Source organism: Macrobrachium rosenbergii, chromosome 21 (assembly GCF_040412425.1).
Source record: "Macrobrachium rosenbergii isolate ZJJX-2024 chromosome 21, ASM4041242v1, whole genome shotgun sequence".
NCBI classification, from domain to species: domain Eukaryota; kingdom Metazoa; phylum Arthropoda; class Malacostraca; order Decapoda; family Palaemonidae; genus Macrobrachium; species Macrobrachium rosenbergii.
Genome location: NC_089761.1, coordinates 62,729,658 through 62,749,817, shown reverse-complemented (window position 1 = coordinate 62,749,817; position 20,160 = coordinate 62,729,658). Strand labels below are relative to the sequence as shown.

The 20,160-nt window shown below is 45.0% G+C and overlaps 2 protein-coding genes across 7 annotated transcripts in view; one reads left to right on the top strand and one right to left on the bottom strand.

Annotated features, from left to right (window-relative positions):
- Window positions 1-8,763, bottom strand: part of LOC136850252 (uncharacterized) — a 355,341-nt gene extending 346,578 nt beyond the window's left edge. For 2 of the 4 annotated variants that reach the window (XM_067123922.1, XM_067123924.1), the window contains exon 1: window positions 8,219-8,549. In XM_067123922.1, coding sequence (XP_066980023.1) covers window positions 8,219-8,247 — 29 coding nt within the window. In that variant the 5' untranslated portion in view covers window positions 8,248-8,549. Of the gene's footprint in view, window positions 1-8,218 lie in introns of all 4 variants that reach the window. The other 2 variants (XM_067123923.1, XM_067123921.1) reach the window with 2 other exon arrangements.
- The window catches only part of dia (diaphanous related formin 1), a 266,481-nt gene continuing 255,067 nt past the window's right edge, over window positions 8,747-20,160 (top strand). For 2 of the 3 annotated variants that reach the window (XM_067123916.1, XM_067123919.1), the window contains exon 1: window positions 8,747-8,840. The gene's annotated coding sequence lies outside the window, so the exon portion shown is untranslated. Of the gene's footprint in view, window positions 8,841-8,963; window positions 9,118-20,160 lie in introns of those variants that run through there. The other variant, XM_067123917.1, reaches the window with a different exon arrangement.

Below are 20,160 nucleotides of genomic sequence, written 5' to 3'. Positions count from 1 at the left end.
GAAAATGGCCCATTTCCCCTGGTAGACTGTGGCAGAGGACTGTCGCAGGTATCCAGACATCTCCGTTGATGTGCAGTAAGGAAAGCCTCTCACTCACAAGAGATGCTGGATAGTCTCTAGCCGTGAAATGCACGCGACTCCATGGACTGGTGGAACTGTTCTGTGTGCGACTGACACAGCAGGTTGTGCCAAGGGGGAATCTCTTTCAGTGCCTCGACGAGAGGAGCTACCAGGTCCAGATACCATGTGGCATGTGACCATTTGGGAGCCACCAGGGTTATTCTGAGGTTCCTGGTGATCACCATCATCACCCTGTTGATCACTGGATGGCGTAGATAGAACGGTGGAAAAGCGTATGCATCCAGGTTGTTCCATGGGTGTTGGAAGGTGCCTTCTACTGCAGTCCATGGGTCGGACAATGGAGGAAAACACCTGGAGCTTCCTGTTATGCCATGTGGCAAACAGGTCGATCGATGGGAACCCCCAAAGATCAAATAGCCTTTCCACAACGTCCATGTGAAGGGATCACTCTGTCCTATCACTTAACCCAGGCGACTGAGCTTGTCTGCCACTTCATTCCTCTTGCCTGGACTGTAACTGGCTGACAGCTCTAACAAGTGGGCTACTGCCAACTCATGCACCTTGTCAACTGGTGCAGCAAAAGATCCCGAAACTCTTGGAGGGCCAGGAAGGCCACCTTGACTTCCAACATACTGATGTGAAGGTGTCTGTCATCTCGGTTCCGCACACTCAAAATCAGCAACTCCTCAAGGTGTGCGCCCCATCCCTTAGTTGAAGCATCTGAGAACAGAAGCATCTCGGGAGGGGGAGTTTGCAAGGACACTCCTATCACAAGGTTCCTGTCGTCCAGCCACAAGGCTAAGTCCTCTCTCACCCTCCATGAGAGAGGGATGGGAAAAGATGGAAGACCCCATGCTGGAGACAAGAACTCCTTCATTCTCCACTGGAGAGAACGAAGGTGAAGCTGCCCATGAAGGAATGGCTTCTCCAGAGATGACAGGTGACCGAGGACGACCTGCCACTGCTGTGCTGGTTGTTCCTGCCGGGACAGGAACTTTTGGGCTGCCTTCCTGAACCTGCTGATATGAGAGTCCGAGGGGTAGACCTTTGCTGCCGCCATGTCTATCAGCATGGCCCAAGTACTTTATCCTGTACTTGGGTATGAGATAGGACTTCTCAAGATTCACCACATACCCCAGGTCCAGGCAAAACTCCAGAAGATGATCCCTGTCTTACAGCAACTTGCCAAGACTAGCCAGTCGTTGAGATACCTCAACAGACGTATCGCACGCGAATGGGAACAAGCTAACACAAGGGTGAACACTCGTGTGAATACCTGGGGAGCAGCTGAGAGCCTGAAACAAAATGCCCTGGACTGGAATACTGCTCCCCCAATGACAAAGCATAGGTACTTGCAGGAGAACTGGTTGATGGGCATTTGGAAATACACGTCCTTCAAGTCCACCAAAAGCGCGAAGTCGTTCTCCCTGATGGAAGTGAGCACTGAACGAGCCGTTTCCATCTTGAACCGAGTCTGGCAAATGAATCGGTTCAAGGGAGAGTGATTGATGACTGGCCGCCACCCCCGTGATTCTTTCTCCACGAGAAAGATTCAGCTGTAAAAGCCTGGGGACCGATCTTTCACGGTTTCTACAGTGCATTTGGCCAGCATTGCTGCAATTGCCTCCTGGAGAGCGAGATCCTTCGGCGAGCCAAGTACATAGGAGCAAAAGTGGACCGGAGAGTCGGTGAGGGGTGGATGACTCGAAGGGAAGTAGATAGCCCTCCCAAAGAACATCTACTACCCAGGTCTCGGCTCCGAATCACTGCCATGTTGCCTAATGGCTTGACAGGCACCCCCAACCGATGGCAGCTTGTGGAGGGGAATGCCTACCCTAGCGTTTTTCTCCCGTCTTCTTTCCCTTGCCTCCCTTCCCTTTATTGGACTGGAAAGGTGGAGGAAAGGGGCGTAACTGCATACCTTTCTTGGCAGGGGTAGAAGAAGGCTGGGTTGTTCCTTGAGTGCCCTTTGAAAGCCTTGAACTTCTTGGGGCCTGAGAACTGCTAGCCGTACGCAAAGGTCAGGCCGTAGTGACACTCTTCATCACTACCTTATGGACAAGTCAGTCATTATCCTTGTTGTGACGCTTGTCCACTGCAGTGTCTACTCTTCTCGGAGGAAGAGAGAGGCAGAACCCAAAGCAAAATCTGGGTCGGCGTGTTTGGACTCGAGTTAGGACAGCGTCCCTCCTCCTAAGCACTAAGTTGGCCCATAGGTTTGCCGTCTGGTTGGCCTTGTAGGTGGTAGCCCTACCACCAGATTGGCACAATCTCCTGAAGGTTGAGTCCTCCAAGGGGTTGATGGACCCCCTGGAGGCCACAACCTTGGACGCTGTGAGGGACCACATGTCCAGCCAGGAGACTGCCTGGAAGGCTGCTAAGGCAGTGGCTTTCAGGCTCGCAGCTTCTTGTTGTGTGAAGACTACGTCTTCCACCCCAAGATGCTGCAGCGAGAGACCCGGAGCTAGGCGAACCAAGTCTGGGTCAACCTGTTTCGTCAGCAGAGGCTCTGTCGAGGGCATGTAATATTTCTTCTGGCATGGCAGAGGTGGAGAAAATAGCATGGCTGAGCAATTGGATTGGAAGGAACTCTCCTTCCCAGAGACAAGAGCATTCACCTGATCCAGTACAACCTTGGTAAGCGAGGACCAAGGAAAACCTAGAGAGGCTCTGGGTTCCTTCATGGACCCCAGTAACCTTCAAGGCTGGAAGGGCGGTCGGCAGACGCAGCCAAGGTCCCTTCCACGAGATCGCTGTGACAACGAATCAACGCAACAATCTGTGAAAAAGTCCCCTATATCTCGAGAGAATCTGCGTCTTGGGGCAGAAGACCCTCGAGTCCTTCCAAGCTGCAGTCCTCTCTTGACACTCTCTCTGCAGGTCAGAGGACCTCACCAGAACACCCAGCTCCCTGCTCAATCACTTGGACACATGAGTGGGTAGGTTTGAGAACCTTGCCTGCCTTGTAAATCCTTGTAGTAGGGCTGTGATGGGGTACAGAGTCCCCATCACTGGCCCTCCTGTACAGCTCGCGGTTCCTGGTGTATCCCCACGAAGTCGAGGGGACAGGAGAGTGGGAGCGAATACCCTTACTTGTCCTGTCGGAACCTATGGTCCAAGCAGGAGAGGCGGGCCAAGAGTGATCACCAACCCACATGGTGATGGCTTCACAGGTCTAGGGGAGTCCCTCTTCTCCCAGTAACGCAGAGGGGGGCTGTCCCAAGGAGAGGACAGAGGCTCATACAAATGTGCTCGAAGGCTCTCAGCAGGCAAGCAAGCCCACTAAAGCTCACACGAATGGGGGCTCACCTGGGGAGAACGGTCACGCAATCTTGGGTGTGAGCTTGCCCCCATCCTCTCAACATACTCCACTCGTCTCCGAGGCCGAAGCTTGCTGGTGGGGAGACGACTGTAAAGGGGACCTCCTCGACACTAGTCACACCTTCAGGGGACCATGGCCGCGTACTCGGGTGAGTAGCAGCAGGGGGAGGGGGAAGTACCTGCTTGGTTGGACCTTGTCCTCTCTTGTGTGCCTGAACCACAATGTTGTTGGTTGAGGTAACTTGAGGTTTCGTAGAAACCCAAGTACCTTGAGATACGCTCGCCTTCTTGGAGGTCAGCGTACTTGCCACTTCTGTGGTACGTGAAGGTTCCATGGAAGACCCCTCTGCTCGAGTGTCCAACAAGACTCGAGTAGAGGCAGGCACAGCACTCTGCTTGGAGACTGGGCTCCGAGTAGAAGTGCTAGGTGCACGGACCTCCTTGGAGGTCTGCGCACCCTCGGCTCCTGAGTTGACAGGTCTCAAAGAGACTCGCGGCACGGCCCCCCGAGTCTGAAGATTGGGGAGAACCAGCGAGAGATCCCTGTGTCCCTCTCGGGGAGAGAGACCTCTTCTTCTGGGTGGAACAAGTGACCTCTCTCTTCCTTTTCTGGATTTTGGCAAGGGGAGGGGAGGAGGTGGCAACAGACGAAGGTGATGAAACCTTCCAGGACCTCTCCTTGGACTTCTTCTTCTTTGCCTTCTTCAAAAGGGTGTGGAGATCTGCTCCCCAAGGTTGGAGGATGACTCTGGCACAGATTCCCTGGGAGCAGGGAAAGGCACCATGGTGGACACAACAGGGGTGTGAGACTTGAGGAACACTGCTGGGGTCATTATAGTCGGATTAGCAGATACACCAAGGGGCATCAGATAATTCGTGGTCACAGTGACAGTCGAAGTGGTGACTCATGGCAGAGTGGGTCACTGGAGTGAGAGCAGGGGCGTGAGCAGTTCGCAGGTGACTAAGGATGCCCTGCATTGAGGGAACTCCTTGGAGGCCAAGGGACTGCTAGGTGTCCTGGAGTTCCTCCTCCTCCACACCTGGAAAGAAAGTTGGGGAGGGGAGGGGAGGGATGGTCTCCATTTGCACTGAGGGGGATTCCTTCCCCCGACAAAGAATAGAGGCCACCAAAGGGATATCGTCCTGGCTTCCAGTACCCCAACGACGATCTCCACCTGACAAAGCGAGTGAAGATGACGAAGGGGAAACTTCTCCCGAAGGAGAATTAGCAAAGTGGGGAAGTGTTGCTGGGAGGAGAAAAGTATCTGAAAGGTTAGCCACCAAGGGAGTCATCAGGAGCATGTCACCCTCAGATGATAACTTGGGAGGGTTCTTCTGATGCTTCCTCCTCAGTGAATACTTCGCCCATTGCTCTGGCGCCCAGTCATGGCACTCCTCACACACAGAATCAGGACTACATTCAAACCGGCCCCCCCACCCTGCATGATGTGCAAAGAGTATGAGGGTCAACATCAGGGCCAAGCAGTAATGGCTGCAAGCCTTATTAGCAGTACCAGGCCATTTTCTCATTGGCACCGTCTTCTGCTTAGATGGCTCAGATGACTTATGGGTTTGCTTATCCATAGCAAACACAAACACATAGACACAAGGATCAATACAAAAAGGCACAATCCCACTGGGAAAAGAAGTGATGTTCACAGTAGTAAACACAGTGAAAATGGCAGCAGAGCAGAGGGCAGTAGAGCAGCACAACCTCACCATAGTATGGCCAAAGGTAAAGGGACGCTCTACCAACTGGGTGGGCGGGACTCCCACCTGGTCATTCGGTAGTTAACTACCATACCATCTTGTTAAAAGTTTGACGCCGGGTTCCAGCTGCACTAATTCTTATATAAAGACCAACGGTTTGTATATTGTGTATGAACAGAGAGAAACTGAATACACTGTCTGTCCTTCCCTGGACAGCGCCTAACCCAGCAGTTTTCTTTTCAAAAGTGCTAAAGTGATTGAGGGGTTTGTCTTCCCCTCTACCGTTGGTAGTTAATGACCTTGTTTGAAAGTTCAACGGTTGTTCAAGCTGGCGTTTGTGAGCTAAATCCAATGTAAAGACCAAAGGTTTCTATATTTGTATAGGAACAAACAAAAAGCACAATGTTCTCCAACATCTCCTCCACCTCTGCTGACAGGGCTTTCGTAGATCTTCGAGGAAGAGACAGGAAGAATACTGGAACATGAGACAGGAAGGCTTGGTCATTGAAAGGCATTCTGTATCCATTCCAAAGGACAGAAACTAACCAGGGCTCTGCCCCGTCACTGCCACATTCCCTATGGATTGACAGGGATCATCCTACTCATGCTAGTTGGAGGGGGACTGCCAATGTCAGCATCCTCCTCCCTTCTTCTTCTCCTTATCTATTTTCCTATTTGGGGTGGGGTGGGGGCAAATTGGCTGGAAAGCTCCTTGCCCTTTCTAAAGGAAGAAGTGTGAGTTCTTTGACTTAGTTTCTGAGAGGGGAGGCCCCTCCCAACACTGGACATACTAGGTGAGGTTGCTTCCAAAGGCTGGCAGCAGGTCCCTTTGTTACCCCAGAGGGTTGGAAGGAGACCTCAGTGAGTCCCTTCTCCACTGCCACCTCTACCTAACCTTCTGGAAAGAGTAAAGAGGTTTCCCAGAACTAGGCTGTCCATAGCAAAAGACTACTCTTGAGTCAAAATTTCAAAATTTGTATCAAGTTTCAACAAAGCTATCCCAAATGTTTGTGTCCTGATGTAAAAGGAAAATCAGCGCATTTCCTCTTGACACCAGCAATCTCCTGAGTTTTGCCTTCTTATCCTCAGATGAGTCACCAGTTATGGAGAATTTAGCTAATGTATTGAACCAGGTGTCAAGCCACAATACTGCCTGGAGGGAAGGAGACTTTGGAGACTGACTTATTGGCTCCGGAGTCCACTGCCAAGAAGGCCATACCTTCCTGTCTGAGTTTCTCCAAAGGAAGTTGTTCTTCAGTTCTCAGACTGATGCAATCAACTGCATGGGAGCAGTCTAGGCATTCTCCACCACACACAATCTCCTCTGGTTCGTTAATGGCAGGGGAAGGACCTTGCTCAATCTGCTAGACAACAAGGAACCCCCCCGATCTAGAAATTGGACCATTCATCTGGTCTACAACACCACAAACTAGCTGTGACCATAGTTACCCCAATGACCAGCAAAAGATGAACTAGTAGAGGCCACGAGAGAGAAAGCATAAACACTACCATGCACTTACACATCAGGGCTTTGAGTGAACCTGGAACCAAGTGAGGTACCCCTGGATCACATCACAATACCCATGAATAATGTATAATGGCAACCTATCATACACAAAACTCCTCTGCGCATATATCATCAAGAGACAGTGCAAGCATCCAACAAGGAGGTAGCACTGACTTTACACTACGTAAAGTATAAGAGTAAAGAGTAAAGTCTGGGCAGTCCTCCTGTCCAAGAAATCACATGAAGATTTGGGGTATTGTGCATACTTAAGAATATTGTGTCAACCCTATCTATAGTAGTTGTACCCCCAACATACAAGCAAACACTGCTGTTGACCTGCAAGGGAAAGGTGGTCACTCAAAGTCTGCTGTGACCTCTTGTGAGATGGCTTCTTGGATTTATTCAGGCCTGCATTTCACCTTACTCCTCATACATGTGATACTCTCATCTCCTCTATCAGTGCAGGAGGACTGGTCAAGGCAAGGAAAGAAGACGCTCATGAACACAAGCCATGGCTAATGCTGCCAGGACATCTCCCCTGGTAGGAAGAGAGCTACCAGAGGCTCCAAGGGGTTAAACTCCTTAGCTGGTGCAGAAACAGCTAAATGGTCTGGAAACAAGCAAAAGGTGGACTACACAGATTACTGAGAGGGCCACATCTTCTGCAAGTCTCTATCCCTGGAGCAGCAGATACAGTACGGAAAGGAGGTGGCAGGGCAAATCCATGAGTTCAGGTCTCATCTCTGTACACTGTGCATAAAGAAGGTGAAAAAAAAAAGTTAAAATTTGTAAGTCCATCTACCTCCAGTTAACTACCCTGTTATCAAGTTTCAATGGCTGATTTCAGCTCACAATGAGAAATACATGTGCATAAAAGGTGATGGTTTGTATTCTCTAGTTCTTATGAAAACAACAGCAAATTCAAATAAAGTAATTTGCATTTTGCCAAGATATAAAAAGCCCAAGTCTTATATGGATTACCTACAGTGAAACAAGTTCCAGTTGCTGAAACAGCAAGGTAGTTTACTAGTGTAAGTGGGTAGGGGACCCATCCACTCATTCAACTTTCAGCATCAACTTTTTCTTTGGCAACACAGACAGTGTGGCTGGTTATAGGTGAAATATATTTGGGAAGACGACTCTCTTTTAGGCTAAACAAGATTCATTAGAAATTATTGCTGTTTCAGCATCATTCAGTTTACAGCAGTCTTTAGTTGTACCTGATTGTGAAAAAAGATTGCAGGTTTGTAAGCTATATCTAGGAAATATAAAAGTTGCAATGGGTTAGCCTATGTGACGTGCCTGAGTAGCACCCCTCCCTCACTCGGTGGCACTTGGACACCTACCACCAACAAGGTTAGGCTACCAAACTTGTTGCAAAACTTCAGTAACTGTTTACTGTTTGTGACAAACATTCACATGTAGGGATACATTTAAGTCTCGTCGGAACAAACAAATTAAGTAACCAATAGTCTAGGATTATAGCAACCTCATTCTGGGATAAACACTATGGGTAGGTTACCAACATAACGAGAGTTTCAAATCTTCCCATAATGACAAATAAAATATAAAAGAATAAAATATAAACCTATTCTATACCTGGCAATTGCATATGAGGCCAGCCTCATACAAGGTGACTGTACGCCAAGGCGTCAGTACGTCCTGCCTCCCCGATTAGTCAAAAATGGTCTTCCTTTACGATAGGTTAGTCAAGGCTCAGTTTTCAGGTGGATTTGGCGTTTTATGCCATTTGTGACGACTAAATATTTTCAGACTGTCATCATAACCGATATAACTAGAAACTAATAAGAAAGGGGCAAAGAAAACAAACATAAGCTAATGGCAGACGACGCAAAGTAAGGTAAACTTGACATGTGTACCTTACTCACTGCACCCACAGCCACAGGACGTCACGTATCTCAACCACTACAGAGGACCAATTGTTTTCATAACCCTGAAATACAACGAACATTTCACAGCCAGTGAGGGCAGGACGATGACTCACATAAAAGGGATTTCGTTTCACGTTTTATTTGTTCTTTATTATTTGCAAGGTATTTACTTTCAAATATAAATATTTGATGCTGAAAAAACTTAACTATGTTTTACTGGTTTTGCAGCACTCAAAAAATAACATAAATTACACGATAATGCAACTCGTTTTTAAGCTTACAGTAGTAATGTTTTGGGTGTGAAAGTAGTAAGATGGCGGTGTTGTCAGGTACGAAAATCGTTTGTTTTTAATGATGATGTCATAGTTATGAAAGAAAAATTTGGTGAATGATGAAATATATAACATTCCCAGATTGATTTGGAAATATGATCTTATTCTGAACGATGTCGTATGGAGGCTGAGGCCCTGCATCCGGGTTGGGTTGATTATGGGCGAGGTTTAGCAACCACTTTGCCAAACAAGTGTCAATTGAAGCGCCTGGCGTTGTGGCCCAGTGAATCATAGGCTTTTCTCTTGGCTTTAAAATGGAATGTGTCACAAATAGGTATTGGTTTTTAATAGCGTTTGCCTCAAAATTGTATGAGTATAGGCCAGTTCAAAATGTCACATAGGCCTGTAGCCTACGATGCTAAGGTAGGCTCAGGCGAAACTGAAGACTAGTCTACTACCACACCCTGGACACCATGTTCAGTACTGTCCCCTTGGGGATGAATGTATTAATATAAACAAAGGATGGTAAACATGATAAACAAACAGACAAACATAAAGGTGTTACATATTCCATTCACTGACTGACTGGAACCAGGCTGCATTAGTAGTCTTTAGTTTTACCCCTGACAACAGATTAGCCTACTTTGCCTAGTAACAAATAATATACTATAACCTAAAACCAAAGATAGACAAGCTCAGTAAGGGTATGTATACTACCACAGTCTGGTTCCAGCCAATTTTCATATAAATATATACTGCTGTTTGTTTATTTGTTCCGACACAATATAGAAACCATTGGTCCTTTACATTGGGAATTACTTGCGGCGAAGCTGGACATGGCCATTAAACTTTTGAACAAGGTGATTAGGCAGTAACCACTGCCAGGTAGGCAGGAATACCTTCCTGCATGGATGTAAACATTCCAGTTTGCTCTCGGCTGCCATGTGTTGCAGATGTGTTTTCTACCTGACTGTCATTAAGCTCTTTATTGTTCCGGTAAGATCTTTCTGTATTTGTTTGTATATATTGCGTGTGTTTGATATTTATTAATACAAACCCTATGATTTGTGATAGCCTTGCATAAGCCGACATTCCCCTGCATCTGTGTCTTGGGTTTGACGGCCAAGGGCATATTTAGAGGGGCGTAACCGAGTGGTAATGCTTCTCTTCCAGTAGCCCTTTATTTAGATATTGAAGGCGTTCCCCTGTACATTCGGAGATATTAGATTGGGACTTAATATCTTCGCTCCCCTACATTGATCGGGTCGTAAGAGTTCACTTCCCTTCTTGGCCTCATGACCTCTAGGGCATGACTACTTCCTTTCTACTTGTGCTGAATGTTGTTTTCACTGCCTGTGCTATAGGGAGTTGTTGGGGCGGGGGGAGGTTGTGGGTGTCGTCGGTAAGTTCCGCTTCCACAGTGCCCTTGTTGGCCTCCCCTCCTTCCTTCTCTCTTCCTGTAGGTTCTTCCTTAGCTCTCCTTCGCCCTCTTTGCTCGGTTGTTGGGCGAAGACCTCAAGGGGGGGTTGCGGCCGGTCAGGCGACCTCTGGTAAGGGGCCTCCTCTCGCTGCGTAGGACAGTTTCCCTCTTAGCAAGAGGAGTCTCCCTCTACTAATCATCTTTGCTTTTTCTTTCAGGTTGACAGTAAGCATTGCAGGCACAGCAGTAGTTGGCTGGATATCTCAGGGGATATCTTGCATGAAGGAATCCCGACTTTCATTCAGTGTTGCTTCGAGATCAACCACAGTACCTGGTTGGAATGGCATAGTTCCACGTTGGGATCGTTCCTACTCTGTTCCCACGAATGTGGATTGATCGCTGTCATTGCTGGCCTTCATGTATGCTGTGGCATTGCCTCTGGCGTATCTGTGGTCCATCTGCTCCTGCTGTTCCCTGTGTTATGCTCCTGTTAACTCAACGACTCTTCTTTGTCTCCTGCCAGCCTTCTGACTTGGCGGCTGGTGACTTTCATGTGATGTTCCTGGCCATTGCTGTAGCTCCTGCCTTCATTGCTGGCCTTCATGTATGCGTTTGCCTCTGGCGTATCTGCCATCTGCTCCTGCTGTTCCCTGTGTTATGCTTTCTGTTAACTCAACGACAGTCTGACAGCCTTCCTGGCCATTGCTGCTGGTGACTTTCATGTGACGTTCCTGGCCATTGCTGTAGCTCCTGCCTTTTGAACCGCTTCCGTAGGTCCTGCATCGGCTGTCCTGATCTTGCCTGCTGCGTCTCCTGATGGTTGTGTCTTTGGCTGCTTCCATTGTGTTCTACCTAGCTGCCCTGGAGGTTACAATGTTTCGTGTCCACCATCCTGTAGATGTCGGAGTGAAGGTGAAGGAAGTTGCCCTGTGGAAGTGACGTTCCTGGCTGTTGGGGAGCTCCTACCTTCTGAACCACTTCCATAGCTCCTGCATTGGCTGTGCTGATTGTGCATGCTGGTTCTCCTGGTTATCGTGTCCTGGGCTGCTTCCGTTGTGTTCCTGCCTAGCTGGCCTGGAGGTTGCGGTGTTTCGTGTCTACCATCCTTTAGAAGATGTCGGAGTGAAGGTGAAGGAAGTCACCCTGTGGAAGTAGCTGCTGTTTTCTTCAACTTATCTTGGATTTTGTCTTCTGCTGCCTCTTCCCTTCCTCCCCTGAGGTTTGAGGGGGTCCCGGGAACCGGACAGACTTCCATCAGCCGAAGGAGAGGAAGGCTGCTTCTTTCCTCTTGATGCCCTTGGACGTCTAGGGACTGCCTCCTTCCGAGGAGGCAGTGGGTCTGTCATTGGCTCTTCCCGACCTTCGGGTTTAGAAACCGATTCTTATACCCCTGGGTTTTGTGTTTTGGGAGCTATGGGCTTGCAGACCTCGGTTTGCAATCCCGTTCCCAATCCTAGAGATTCTGCCTCTAAGACAGGGGCTGCTTCGGGCGCTCATTCGCAAACCGCTCCGAGTGCTTGAGATTCTGCCGAATATCAAGTATCCCAATCTGGTCTGGAGAGTACTCTCCCCGAACCAGTTCGGGAGCAGTGTGAGAGAAATGGCCGAGGCACCTAGGTGTCTCAGCTCTTTCTGCCAGCACTACAAGCACTCCCCAAGTGCTTACCAGTGCTTGGTTGGGTTCCCAGCCTGGTGTCTTGAATCCTATCGGTTCAAACACCTGTAGAAGCGGGGAAGAAATTCCCTTTGGGAGTCATGTGGGACTTCTAAGGGACTGACTCTCTTCTGGGAGACAAGTTTCTCTTGTTGGCTTTTCCTGCCCTGGCGCTTGAACTGATTCACATTCTCCTGTGGGGTTTCGGTTTTGGGGCTGCGCCCTCGTTGCCAGTCTTAAAAGTCTGCATCTAAGACTGGTTCTGTGCCTGGCTCTTTTCGATTTCTTAGGAAACTGAAAGCAGCCACTCCCGATTTTTGGGAGTCTCATAGGTCGCTCGAATTCTGTGAATCATGAGTGCTCTCCTTACGAGAGAAAGTGCCGAGATGCCCAGGTGTCTGGGTGCCAAGACACCAGGTGTCTCGATACTGTCCGCCAGCTGCTTCGGTTACTTGGCTGGGTTTCATCCTTGTGTCTTAACCTTAGGGCTCGAGCATGCAGGATAGCACAGACAGAATTCCCTTTTGAACCTTCTCGAGGGGCCTCAGCCTCGAAGGAGTTTAGAGTTCGGGAAACTAGCGCTAGTTCATAGCAGACAAGTTCAGTTCTGATTGTGTTTATGCAATCGGCCGCCTGACTCAGCTTGCTCGCCTGCCCAGTTCTGATTGTGTTTGCCTCCCAGTCCACCGCATACTACCCTCTGGATCATGTTCACATCGCCTCAGTTCAGTGTGGCCAGCTGACTCAGTTTTTCTTGGTTTATCGGCTCTGCCCTGCAGCCCCTCCTTCTCCTCCGCTGATTATCGCTCACGGTCCGCCTCCTGCTGGTCTTAGTGGTAGGACTTCTCAGTTGTTCCAAGAGGTGCCAAGAGGTGCGAGACGGACGGAGAGAGCTCCGACAAATTTGTCTTCAGAGTTCGGCTGCCTGGCATGCTTTGGGTGCCAGTCCCCCAATTGTCTCGTAGTACAACCAGGTAGCCGAGGAGGGTTTCTTGGTATCTGTCAAGGTCTCCCCCCAAGGGGAGAGGTACAGAAGTTTCATGCTTTGGAAGCAGCAAGGGTCTTCCTCTTCAAGTTGCGATCGCCCACGTGTTTTGGAGAACTTCGTGCTGATTCGTCAGCGCGAGATTCCCTGGAACAGGACTGCAGCTCCCCCAATGAATAATCTTCATCACCCGCAACCCTTGCAGTTCCTGAGGGGCCGAGAGTTTCGGGGGCCACCGCTGTCTTTGCTTGTGAGAGCGTTCTCAACCAGATGAATATTTTTCTTCGGAGAAGGAGTTCATTCAGGTCGAGACACCAAGCTTCTCCCCTGCCTCAACAGAGTACAAATTCTTCTTGCCTCGGAGGGTTTTGCCAACTGCAGTTCTGTGGGCAGTTCTGGTGCTAAGAAGAAGGACTTTGTTCCAATTCGGATCTCTGGTTTCGTAAGTCCCGAGTTGGCTCGATCCCATAACTGTGTCTCTTTCCACCCTCTTTTCCATAAGGGAGGAGGGAAGAAGGGAAGAGAGAAAGAAGTATCGACCGGGAAAAAGTTCTCCTACTGCAGATGCCTGGAGGAAATGATACTTAAAGAGGAAATATACTTATCGAGTCTCTGGAGCTGGCAGCGACGTTGCTGAGACCTGGGAATGGATTCCTTCAGGAGAAGTATCTATTTCCCTTAGGTCTCGGCAATTCTTCCATCCTGCTTCCTCTCCTGTGCTCCCGATTCAGGAATGCCAGCCCAGCTAGAGCTAATCATCTCGGTATCCTGTCATCTTGCAAAAGCTTCCCCATGGTGGAGAATGGAGGTCTGCTTCCATACCCGTCCTTCTTTCCTCTTCGAAGTATGAGGATAGAGTTAGGCTAATGCTTGATTGAAGGAAAATTTAAATATGCTTGCATATTACCCTCACATCGTGTGTCTTCTTCCGGATTCACTGATCGAGGAATAGATGCACATCTGTAAGACTTTGTCTTGAAGGTGTGTGACCGAGATGATTAGTACCTTCTCAACAAAACCACAGTAGTGGCATTCGTTGACAAACAAGAGGGAATCGCTTTTTCCTGTTTCATCTGTCGACACTTGCAGGTACGTGAGTGTTTTATAGCGCACTCAACAGCTCAGTTAGCTAGATGCATTTCCTGCAGGGATGTATTGGTAGGCAAGCTTGACCTCGGGTTTGAGTGATCGGGATGGAACATGCTCTTCACTCTTTTCCTCACAAAGATTTACGAAGAGACTGCTTGTCTGAGAGATCTGTACCGTCTTTCTGTTGCCTCCCTGCACAACAAAGTCGGTAGTTTTTCTCGCTCCTTCGTACCAGAGCCAGGGGCCACTGCAGTGAGGCATGCTGTCTTTTTGGGAAAAATCAATATCTGCATTTTTCCCTCCATATTTGTCTGTTTTGGTAGGGGTTCACAAGTATTGCTCACCCCAAGTTACAGACAAATGCTAGAAGACTTCACCTTTCGCCCTACCTGATAACTCTGCTTCTGAGGCATCGAGAAGAGTTCTGCGTAACCCAACCTCCTGTAGCAGCTACACAAGAAGCGGTTCTTCAAGCAGTACATCCCTGTGTGCTCAGGACTGGGAGATCTTCTAGCTTTCCGTGCAAGCATAGGCTTTTTCGCCAAGTGGCAACGGATACAGCTGGATTTCTCATGAAGTCCTCTACAACACTGTGCCAGGGACTGGATCCATCTTCGCTGGTGGCTGTCGTTGATGGAACTTCTTCTCTGGACTCTGAACCTGGACCAAAAGGCAAACTGGATGTTTACTCCTCAGTCGGGCAGATGAGGGTGTTCCCTGGATGGCCTATCATTTAGGGTTCCTGTCCTGTAGTTACTGCCTAACCACCTTGTTCAAGAGTTTAACAGTCGTGGACTCCAGCTTCACCATTTATTGTCCGTTCGAGTAATTCCCTCCTCCTTGGACTTTAATGTAAAGGACCTCAGGTTTGTAACCTAGTTAGGAACTACAATCTACTTTAAAAATTGTCACAAAGACAGTGGCTTGGTCCATCCTCGCATTCTGGAAGTTTCTGTCGGACTTGTCTTTTGTTTATATTTATTGTATTTACCGTTACAGTAAACCCCCCTTATTCCTGTTCTCACGATTCGCGGACTCACATATTCATGGATTTCTCTTTGGAATGTATCTATCCGTTATTTTCCTTACTGCCTCCAACTGTAGATTCTTCCAGAAAATTTGCCCATTCGTGGTATTTTTCACTGAGAAATATTCACTAAATATATACTGTATTTTCATCTCATTTTAAAAGTGACTAAATGCAAACTTTTTGTGATAAAACTATTAAAATACTCATCTGGTAATGCTCGAGTTACAACCACCTAATTCACTTTATGATAATTCGATTTTGCAATGTACTTTAAAAAAGTTGGGTCTGTTTGTTTAATTTAGTTAACCCCCCTAAACGCCTACTGGATGTATCATACGCATGACTAAAATTGTCTGTTGGGAAAATTTGCCAAGTGGATTTTTCGAGAAATATTCACTAAATATATACTGTATTTTCATCTCATTTTCATGACTAAATGCACTTTTTGTGATAAAACTATTAAAATACTCAGGTAATGCTCAAGTTACAATAATTCACTTTATGATAATTCGATTTTGCACTGGGGTACTACAAAAAATTTCAACCTTCGGTCAACTTTGACTCGACCGAAATGGTCGAAAAACGCAATTGTAAGCTAAAACTCTTACATTCTAGTAATATTCAATCATGTACCTTCATTTTGCAACAAATTGGAAGTCTCTAGCACAATATTTCGATTTATGGTGAATTTTTGAAAAAACTTTTTCTTACGCCTCTGCGTGGTAACTCGGCCGAAAATTTCAGAAATTCTTTTGTCATTTTGTCGTAATTTTTGCACTGTTCTATATTAGCCGTTACATAAAGTTTTATATATGAAAATGTGCGCAATTTCATGTACAATACAACAGACAATAACTCATGGTTGTAGCTTTTATCAGTTTTGAAATATTTTCATATAAATCACGATAACTGCCAAAATTTCAACCTTCGTTAACTTTGACTCGACCTAAATGGTAAAAACGCAATTGTAAGCTAAAACTCTTACATTCTAGTAATATTCAATCACTTACCTTCATTTTGCAACCAATTGGAAGTCTCTAGCACAATATTTCGATTTATGGTGAATTTTTGAAAAAACTTTTTTCCTTACGTCCGAGCCAGAAATTCTTTCACGTTGTCATAATGTTTGCACTGTTTTATATTAGTCGTTACATAAAGTTTTATATATGGAAATGTGCGCAATTTCATGTAGAATACAACAGAAAATAACTCATGGTTGTAGCTTTTATCAGTTTTGAAATATTTTCATATAAATCACGATAACTGCCAAAATTTCAAGCTTCAGTCAACTTTAACTCGACCTAAATGGTAAAAAAACGCAATTATAAGCTAAAACACTTACATTCTAGTAATATTTAATCATGTACCTTCATTTTGCAACAAACTGGAAGTCTCTAGCACAATATTTCAATTTATGGTGAATTTCTGAAAAAAACTTTTTCCTTACGTCTGCGCGCTGTAACTCGCCAACATCTCAGAAATCCTTTCGTCATGTTGTCATAATGTTTGCATCGTTTTACATTAGTCGTTACATAAACTTTTATATATGAAAATGTGTGCAATTTCATGTAGAATACAACAGAAGATAGCTCATGGTTGTAGCTTTTATCAGTTTTGAAATATTTTCACATAAATCACGATAACTGCCAAAATTTCAACCTTTGGTCAACTTTAACTAGACCGAAATGGTAAAAAAACGCAATTGTAAGCTAAAACTCTTACATTGTAGTAATATTCAATCATTTACCTTCATTTTGCAATAAATTGGAAGTCTCTAGCACAATATTTCGATTTATGGTGAATTTTTGAAAAAACATTTTCCTTACGCTCTTGCGCGCTAACTCGGCCCAACATCTCAGAAATTCTTTCGTCTCATTGTCGTAATATTTGCACCGTTTTATATTAGTCGTTACATAAAGTTTTATACATGAAAATGTGTGCAATTTCATGTACAATACAATAGAAAATAACTCATGGTTGTAGCTTTTATCAGTTTTGGAATATTTTCATATAAATCACGATATATAGAAAAAATTCGACTTTTGGTCAACTTTAACTCGACCGAAATGGTCGAAAACTGCAATTGTAAGCTAACACTTACAGTGTAGTAATATTCAGTCAATTAGCTTCATTTTTCAACAAACGGGAAGTCTGTAGCACAATATTTCGATTTATGGTGAATTTTTGAAAAAAAAATTTTTTTACGTCCATGCGTATTAAATTCATGGATCATTTTGTGATAATATTTTCTCTGTGTTGCTTTGATCGTTTTACAATTTGTTATATACCAAAATCATCGCAATTTAGTGTACAATACAACTAAAAAAATTAACTCATTAGCTTTAACTGTTTTGCTTACAGCGCGATTTGTATACAATTATATGAGTTTTTTTTTCGCTGTCATATATTCCAATATTTATATATGATAATGATATTTTTTTCATTTCTGATGGTTGCATACTAAACTTCAGGCAATGACAAAAAAAGGAGCCAAAAATGAACTCTTAATATTAAAAACTAAGCGTGCTGTGATTTTTTGAAAAAAACTTTTTTTTCCGCTTCGGCGCTAACTCACCGAACGCCACCGGCATATGGGAGACGTTTTTGTAATTAGAGGCTCGGCGTTTAAGGGTTAATACCAATACAACAATATTATTTATAAAATATTTTTAAATTTTGCGCGGGCACAGGCAGCAGTGTAATCAGGCAGTGAGAGAGACCAAATTACAGTAGACAACTCTTCCTCCATCTCTTTACCCCACCTTCTAGTTAAAAAAGTAAAAGAGAATGATAAAAGTATTGTTAGTAACGTTATACGTAAATGCGTACAGCCATAAACAACCGACCAGGAAATTGTTGTTTTGCTTATAACCGAATTGGATAACAACAGCTGTTTACCTGGTATTTCAGTCATCGTACGGTAATAAACAATTACCATACGTTATGGCACAAATGACGTTAAGTAGAATAGGACTGATAAATTTTTACATTATACCCTTATTCAGTGTGGATAAAAGATCGTCAAGGAAATATACTGCTAAATTTAAGCTGCAAGTTGTAGCTGAAGCTGAGAAAACAATTTACAAGCTGCTAATGACTATAGTGGGAGAGAAAGTATTTTAATCAAAACTACTGGGCATGAAAGAACACATTACTGTTATTTTTACGCCAATAAACGATAAACACATAAAGCTTGTGTTATGATGAAATCAAGTGAAAATAGTGAACGGAATCTTGAATTTTTTTTACACAAAACAAACGGCCATCGTCAATCATCATCTACTAATGAAAGCAATAGATAAATTCATTTAACAATAAGACGTATTTTAGCTATATTTCGACTTAAAAACACCTTGCATAACGAAAAATAACCTTGGCCCTTATAAATACAGTACCTAGAGATACATTTACGCTAACTAGAAGCAAGAAAACCGATCTGAACTGAATTAAAACGGCGAAATAAATGCAGTGTAAACATTTCCAACCTAAAACGGTGATCGCTATAATTGCAATTTACAATACAAAAGCAATATAAGACTATATACAATATTGGATACAGTGAATTAAAGCATAACATTTTAAAAGATCCATGAAAAAGATGCATATTCGTTATGTTGATGTTTGTATAGTACAATATGTGAGTATAGAGTAGAGTATAATGTAGGCAATGCTACCGTGTGTGTAAACAATATACCATAGTGTAGGCTAAGCTAATTCTTGTTTGTTATTCAATTTCACTTTGTATTGAATTATCATAAGTTAAACTTTACATGAACCACCAGAATTAGCTGATATTAAAAATTACTATATTGTGTATGTAAAGAGTATATCTTATAGTGTAGGCTAGGTTACCATTTATGTATAGGCCTACATGGTACCGAATACCCTAGTGTAGGCTAGGCTATGTCCGAGATACGTTTTGGCATTTCTTACATTTTTTCCAACAAACGATTGGTTGTTTTGGAACCTAACCCCATCATAAGTAGGATAATACCTGTATAAGCATTTTTAGTTTGTTTTGTGTGTGTTTGAACTATCAAAATAGGAAGTTCTATGTTTTTAGAAGGGTTCTAAGTATTCATGGGTTTTAGCTATTCACGGGGGGTGTATGGTATGCATCCCCGCAAATATGGGGGTTTTACTGTATTTGTTTATATTTTTACATTCATCCCCAAGGGGTTGGTACAGAACACTGTCCACTTTGTATGTAAACTAATAGTTACAATACCAGAGCGGTTTGGTAGTAGTCCTTAGTTTACCCTAATTATTTTAGGATCATTGCTAGGCTAATTTCAGCTAGGTTACCTGGGCTATATTTACATTGGGCTTAGATACTTTAGCTTAGAAAAGGCCCTGCTCTAAAAGCATAATAGGTACACCTAGGCTGCTCATACTTTTATGGCTCTGCACATTGAATAGGCCTAAAGGCTTAAGGTTGAAAGGATAATATACAATATTTCTGTAAGGTTTAGCCTTTCCAACTTGTATGTACAGAAATACATACCATCTCATTTTAGGCCATGTAGGAGTATTCCTCTGTTCGACCTGGAATTGTTGGTAAGAGGGAGAGTGGGGAAGACCCATACTCACTTACTGTCACCAGATTCTTTTTCTTAGGCCTATTGGTTTATTGTTCCTACACAAATACAAACCTTCAGTCTTTGCATAGGATTATGCTTGCGAACGTGAACTGGAACACCAGTTAACTTCAGGTTGTTAGCTACCGACAGTAGGGGGGAAGCCCTACCCACTTGGTTTGCACTCCACTTTGCTTTTAGCTGCTGTCGTGTGAAGACGTCTCTGTGCTTCTCTGCCCAACTGCCGTTTGCTTTCTGCTTTATGTTTGTTCCAACACAATATACACACCGTTGGTCCTTTACATTAGGAATTGCTTTCAGCAAAGGTGGAAACAGCTGTTGAACTTTCGAACAAGGTGGTTAGGCAGTTAACTAACATCCGGGAGGCAGAGTCCTGCCTGCCCGGATGTAAACATTCCAATTTTGCTTTCAGCCGTCATTAGGTGTGGACGTGTTTCTTCACTCTCTGCCTGGACTTCCGTCGAGCTGATTTTCCCTGGTGGGATATTTTTCTTGTTGTTTTGCATTTTGAAAGCCTTTGATAAACCCCATAAGCCCACCTTCCCCCTGCATGTGTGCCTTGGGGTGGGCAGTAAGAAGTGTAATAGCTTTTGATCTAGTA